General features: G+C 35.1%; 1 protein-coding gene across 1 annotated transcript; it reads left to right on the top strand.

Moving 5' to 3' along the window:
* Window positions 1-6,928, top strand: LOC130551465 (junctional adhesion molecule C-like). Its single transcript, XM_057329056.1, has 6 exons — window positions 1-159; window positions 1,089-1,412; window positions 1,802-2,062; window positions 3,270-3,530; window positions 5,083-5,205; window positions 5,728-6,928. The coding sequence occupies exons 1-6, from the start codon at window positions 117-119 to the stop codon at window positions 5,799-5,801; spliced, it is 1,086 nt and encodes a 361-aa protein (XP_057185039.1). The 5' UTR covers window positions 1-116; the 3' UTR covers window positions 5,802-6,928.
* The last annotated feature ends 366 nt before the right edge of the window (window positions 6,929-7,294 follow it).

Here is a 7,294-nt window from a genome sequence, read left to right as displayed (position 1 = left end):
TTCATATTGGGAAGAGTGTGACGCAGCGCAGCATCCTTTGCAGAGATCACGTGACGCAGTCAGACTGGTCCAGTGCATCAGTATCACTGATCTCAGACAGTCTGAGAAACATCAACATGAAGAATCTCTTAATACTCTTCTGTTCTTTGATCCTGAGCGGTGAGTGACATTTATTTGATTGCTTATATAAATGGATTGAACAATTGCCATACAAACTATAAATATGAATAGTATAAGTAGGCCTATTAAGTAAGTTGTGGATCATGAATAATGATATTAAACAGCACGTTTTATCCTGTAAGAGTATTCTGCTGTGTAAGATAATTGTGTATGTGTGTTTTTAACAGCAGATCGATAGGGGCCCCTGAAAAAATGTAAAAACAAACGATTTGCTGCTTTTACAATATTAAAATAATCATGATAAATAATCATTAAATGTAATTGTGTTTAAGAGTGTATGATGGTGTCAAACAGGTTGCGTGTGTGTTTATCTCAGGGGGGGTTGTGGGTTTTGGGTGCGGCTCAGACGAGTCCTCAGCAGACATCATTTCATCTTTATTCAGTCAGCTAATGATGAATTACACGGCAATATAAACACAAATAGTGTTTATTAATAGCATATAGGCTACCGTATTTTGTTTCTTTACTCATACACAATGAATGACAATCTTGTTTATTGCACATTCAACACTTTCAGTTTCGCTCTCCAACGGATAACAGAAAAACACACTCGTCGTTCCTGAATGTCTTGAAAGGCTGAGATATTTATCTGCACACAACTTAAACCCTCCCCTTATATACACAACAGTAAAACATGTGCAGATTTGCTGGAGTATGACTGTAACATGTAACAAGTTTGTACTGTTTTAATGTGTTGCCGTCTGCAGTGAGAAACTAAACTACACTCACATGACCTGCTTTCATAAATACAGGTTTACTATAGACAACTGAATAAACACTGTATATGCAAATGAATTCAGCAACGCAATGATAGAATCAAGACTGTATGTCTACAGCACATAAGTAACAGTGCAGTGTTATGCAAGTTTATCTTTTATTGATTAACAGTTTGTGTTTGTGTTGTTCAGGTGTGTTTGGTGTTGATCCAGGTGATGTTAAAGTGTCAGTGATGGAGGGAGATTCTGTCACTCTACACAGTATTGATGCTGAAATAAAGGGAGCTTCTAATCTAGAGTGGAAGTTTAAAGACACACTTATAGCGACTATTGATATAGAAGTGAAAAATGAAGCAGAATACCCACATGAGATCCTTAAAGACAGACTGAATCTGGATGATCAGACCGGATCTCTCACCATCACAAACACCACATCTGAAGACTCTGGAGTTTATCAGGTGCAGATCAGAGGCAGCAGAGACACAAAACACAAGACATTCAGACTTTCTGTCAGTGGTGAGTAACTCAAGTCTTTTGTGGACTATTTATATAGTCTAAAATAATCACAAGATTTATCGTTACGAATAATCACTTTTGACGTTTTACTTGATTTTTAAAATATGTAATTTAAACATCAAATATATGTATTTGAATATTAAAATCATATTAACATTTGTACTGCACAAAATCTTGATATTCAATTGTTAAAAAATCTTTAAAGGGTTTTTTTGTGTTTGTTGTTTTAAAGTTTACATTTTCACAGTGTCCTCAGTATGGAATCTTGGAGCTACAGAACATGTATATTTTGTGTAATGTTGTAACATTATAATAACACTATATTAATCTAGTAATCTGTGTTTTGAAACAGCTTCTGTTTCTTCTGTGTGTGTTTGCTGTTGAAACAGATGAAGTGAGCAAAGTGTCAGTAATGGAAGGAGATTCTTTCATTCTACACACTGATCTTACTGATGGAAAGACAGATGATGTGAAGTGGAAGTTCAATGGCGCGGATTTAACTGACTCGAGGTTCATAAACAGTGATGTGAATCTTCTGACCGGAAACCTGAACATAAAAAACACCACACGCGATCAGTCTGGACTTTATAAAGTGGAAACCAGCGGCACGGGTTTCATCTTACACAAGACATTCCGTGTTGATGTCAGTGGTGAGTGACTTGTTTATAAATAATGTTAAAGCAATGTTGTTCACGCTAAATTAAACATGTTTTAGACAATTGTTGCATACTTTTCAGCCGGCGTTGAAGCTTACATAATGAAAATACTTTAGTCCACACTTACGTAACGTTACGTTCTACTTTATTGTCCTGCGCAATCCTATCGCCCAATTGACATCATAGTACCGCGAGAGCGGTATAGGCGCCATGCTATTTAATCGCTCTCGCGGTACTTTGATGTACGCAGCGCCGTATGAAGTGGAACACGTACCGTATAGGTGCGCTTCAGTTACGCTTACTCTCACAAATTCGTGTTCTGTAACATTAAAATCGTAATGTATTAATAAACACACTAAAGAAAACTCTGCGTGATATGCCATGGTTATCATAAACTTAGCTTGCTGAAGTAAAAAGTGTCAGATTTGTTGTGATTTTAAATTGTTTTTTCTTTGTTTACATTAAAATTAAAAAAAAATGTACTCTAGTTTTATATATTTTTCGATTTTTGACGTTCACTGGTCATTAAATATTTTTTTAGGTATCCCCTTTTCTACAATTTCTTCCAGATGTATGTGTGCTATCAGAGATGTTAATAATGTTGCTGAAGAAGTCAGTGTCTGATCTTGAAGCTGTGGTAGGCAGTTGTGTAGAGTCTCTGCTCTAAACTCTTAACTGTCCTGCAAAGTGAATGTGTGATTTAAGGAAAAGTGAAAGCTTCTGCTATCAATACTACTGTATAAGCATATGAGCTGTAGAACCAGAACATAGAAAACAGCTTTGAGTCCATCCAGGAATATTTGTACAATACATACTTGTTTATAATTTCAGTATTGTTTGATATTCAATGTTTATTCTTGATCTTGAAGAAAATCCATGTAAAATAAGAAAAAATATTTGTGTGGTTAACTTTATATCTATAGCTTAGTTTGAAATAGTATTAATCATATGTTGTTATTATTATGTTCGCTTTCCATAAACAAAGAATGATCAGATTATTTCACAAAGTACCAATTAATCACTTCATCGCGTTATGTGTTTATTTCTTCTGGAAATAGTGAGACAAATCCTGAACAGATAAGCATTGCTTCAGAAGTTACAATCAGTTTTAGTAGAATACATTAGTATCTGTCTACTGGAACTGATGACATGGGCTTAATCTGTGTAAGTCATTTTCTCTGTGCATTTGTCTCTGTGACAGTTGAACCGGAGTCAGAGTTAGTGATGATGGGAGCTCCCGTCACCCTACACACTGATACAGAAACACAGACAGATGATGTGATCGAGTGGAAGTTTAAAGGCACTGTCATCACCAATGATAGAAGATTCAGAGACAGACTGAAGCTGAATAATCAGACTGGATCTCTGACCATCACAGACTTCAGATCTGAAGATTCTGGACTTTATGATGTAAACATCACTGGCAGCAAACACATCATTTACAAGAAATTCCATGTCACTGGTGAGTACCTTGATTTTACAGTATATATCAGTATCCTCGAATCTATGCTGTAGATCTGTTCATATTAATTGTGTTAATATTTAACAGATTAAACAAACTGCAGTTTGACATGATCAACATCTTTTAGCAGAGTCTTATCTGGACCAGTAAAGATGTGAAGAACTACAGTTGAAACTATGGTAGAAATGATATTCAGAACATCAAATGAGATTTATTATATTTTGTGTACACTTAAAAAGATACTCTGGCGTAAAATTAATATTTTGTCATGAATCACTCACGATAACCCTAGGACCTCCATTTATTCTCAAAACACAAATTAAATAGTTTTGAAAAGGTCTGGGAGCTTTCTGAATTCTTCCCATGACAGCAACAATAACTGGCATTCAAAGTGCAGAAGGTCAGTCATGTTGCTGTCTATGGGTGGGAATTTTCATTTTATCTTGAAGCATCCCTGTAAGATGTTCTGTCTCTGCTTTACAAACCTGAACAGTTCAAACTGAAGGAAATTTTATACTTTGCTGAAACTGAAAAAAAAGAAAAGTATTATTTGGAAAGCTATAACGCTGACCTGAGTTGATATTTTTGTTATATGTTTACATAGCTCTAAATAATGACCATAAATAAAAACCATAAACAATAGTTTTGTTCTGAAGAAACTGTATGATACAGATCAATTTCCTCCTTGAGCATCAATGATTTTGACAGGTTTTTGAGATAGATGTGTATTCATTTAACTGATCATTTTTATTCAACATCAAACCATAAAACTTACAGATGAGAGTAACAGAAGCAGAAGTGATGAATTGAACACAATAACACAACACAAGAGCAGATGTTGTGTAGTCTGTTGATTCTGAATGTGAGATGATACCGGTCCTGTATGTTACAGCATCATCACAGTCTTACGTGTGTTGTGATTGGCTACAGTCAGTGTGATGTGACTCCATTTATTTCTCATTGAGTTTGGGTTCCTCGCCACAGGGCGGTGTTGACTTGTTCACCGGGAGACTGCATTTATTAGATATTATTTATTATAATGATCTTGCTTGGTCTATAAACACCATGCACTGTGCTGTGTTTGACCTTTTCTGTGTTTTTCTGTTTTTCTCCTGTAAAGCTGCTTTGAAACAATGCACATTGTGAAAAGCGCTATAGAAATAAAACTGAATTTAAATTGAACTTGTTATTGGCTGATTGAAGAGCAGATGTGATGTTGTGTTCTGGTTCATCTGTGAATGTGTGATGTTCGGTTTAGTGATGATGGGAGTCTGAATCACATCAATGTCAGATCTTCTCTGAGCTGATGAACATCTGATCATCAAGTTTTTGATTTGAAACGAATATCGAATGGACGGAAGATACCCTAATTACCAACATATCAGTACCAACATATTTTGACTTTGTGAATTCTAGAAACATATTTGGTAGATTATGATTTGTGTTACAGTGATATTTACACAGAATAACATTCATATTATTGTGTATTGATATACTTCAGATTGACAAGAGCGGTAAAACACAAATGAATATCTCACTTTAACCATTCCAGAACCCACTGATATATACTGGAAGACGATTGGTCCAGGATTATTGATAGGAGTGATCGTGCTGGGGATAATTGTGTTAGGTCTGGTTTCCCATAAAATACACAAGTGCTGCAGGAACAGGAACAGTAAGTAACATATTCAATGACTTTATTACATGTGATGTTTTAGAACAGATTTACAACAGAGTTTAGTTTAGTTTAGTTTAGTTTAGTTTAGTTTAGTTTAGTTTAGTTTAGTTTAGTTTAGTTTAGTTTAGTTGACAGACGTGTGTGTTTATTAGGTGAGGTGATTTAATGAGGTGATAAACAAACACAAACCAACTCCACAGACAATACCATTGAATTTGCATATCATAAATCATAAATTTAACAACCAAACATATAACAAATCCTTCAGTCTAACTGAAAAAAGATTAATAATGTCACTCACACTCTAATGCTGTTCATGTTTCTGGTTTCTTTCTTTCCATTTTTCTGTGGGATGATGAAATGGCAGTTTGGGATTTATGAGGTGTATAAGAGTAAAAATACTATTAGAGACAATGATGTTTTGTTGTACTACAGACATTTCATTTAATCAAACAACAAACATGAAACTTGGTAACGTGATCTATTAACAGCTGTGATTCTGTGTGTGTTTTCTTACAGGATTAAATAAAAAGGAGGAGAATGAGACCTGTGAACGATTAAACCAGCAGTCCTTCAACACCAACGGTACATAGACACTCAATACAGTATATAATAAATATATATAACTCGGTGTTGACTTCAAACTCAGCTAAAAACTTATCTTCAGCTGTGAAACCTAACCAGTGTTGACAGCTCTCATCTGCTTTACATTACAAAAAACTCTCTATAATAATAATAATAATAATAAATGGGACAATGGGACAGTTTTCCTTCTGCACTTCTGTAACAGGGCTGCAATGATGATTGATGTTTTGAATAAAAAATATATGAAGTGCCTGCTTTCAAATCATAAGCTGTCATTTCAAGGTGTTTTATATCTCAGGTTTTTCATTTAGACATTAGATGTAGCAAATACAGAGTGATTTGTTTGATGAATTAGGCGGTTTGTTGTAACGCTGCCAGATGTCAATCACTTTACACATGATCAGTAACAAGAACCAAAATATAATTTCAAGAAAATTCATTTGCAACATCTGTATCTGTTGTACATATCTGTGACACATCAAACATCAGTGTTTTCTTGTTTGTTCTTATTTGTTATTTTGTACTCTTTGTAAATGCTTCTGAAAGTAAATGTGAAGTGACTCACTCTTGTTCTGTATATATTAGAATATAACGATGTTCTGCTGTATGTATGATATTGTATATGATCTTACCTTGCCTTACTGTTAAACTGAAACTTCACTGCTCTCTAGTGGACAAACACTGACATGACAAGCATAAATATTTAAATGATGAAGTCAGTTTAAAGGTGGGGTGTCTGATTTCTCTTAGCCGTTGTTGATGTTCAAATCACCCAAACAGACACACCCCTACCCCCATCTTTCGTCAGCGCTCGGCTCGGCTAATGTACGTCCTGTGCATTGTGCACCTTACTGCTGATTGGCTACATGGTTGTTTGTCTAAACAAGCGTAATTCGGAAATCAGACACCCCGCCTTTAAGCTCAGCTAAATCCACATTGTTTGAAAATGGGAATAAAATGTATGAAATGAAAATCTTTGTTGCCACTTTGTCTTTTGTCCTGCTTAATTCATTTAGAGGAATCAGCAATCTCCATGCATCTCTTGATTTCTCATGTGTACATTTTCTCATTTTATTTAAAAGCGTGTTGAGAAACATGAGTCATAAAGATCTACACATTGTTGTAAACTGATTATTTCACAATTGTGCGGGCACAGGAGCGAACAGATGCCAACCCCAGCTCTAAAGGGCACAAAAATGTATGTCGTTTCTTAATAATCATGAGACCAATCAAAGCTCATCCAATGGAAACATTTATAGCCGTTTAATTTTATTTTATTGGGTGACGTGAGCACTGTACATTTTGAAATAAAAAGGAGACAGAAGCCAATAAATGTTAAAAGTTTATCGTTGCTGTTGAACCTTATTCATCAGATCAGATGTTGCTGGTGGTGATGTCTGTGATTTTCTCTTCTGGGTCTGATGCAAATCGCAACCCCACGCCCACAGCTGACAAAAGTAAACAGAAGAAATGTGGATATATATCAGAAAATAAAGTGAAT

Source organism: Triplophysa rosa, linkage group LG3, assembly GCF_024868665.1.
Source record: "Triplophysa rosa linkage group LG3, Trosa_1v2, whole genome shotgun sequence".
NCBI classification, from domain to species: domain Eukaryota; kingdom Metazoa; phylum Chordata; class Actinopteri; order Cypriniformes; family Nemacheilidae; genus Triplophysa; species Triplophysa rosa.
This window is presented reverse-complemented; position numbering and strand designations above follow the sequence as displayed.

Coding starts and splice junctions, on each gene's coding strand:
- LOC130551465 (XM_057329056.1), top strand. CDS start 117: ATGAAGAATCTCTTAATACTCTTCTGTTCTTTGATCCTGAGCG. Junction 160..1,088: donor CTGTTCTTTGATCCTGAGCG/GTGAGTGACATT, acceptor TGTGTTGTTCAG/GTGTGTTTGGTGTTGATCCA. Junction 5,206..5,727: donor GTGCTGCAGGAACAGGAACA/GTAAGTAACATA, acceptor GTTTTCTTACAG/GATTAAATAAAAAGGAGGAG.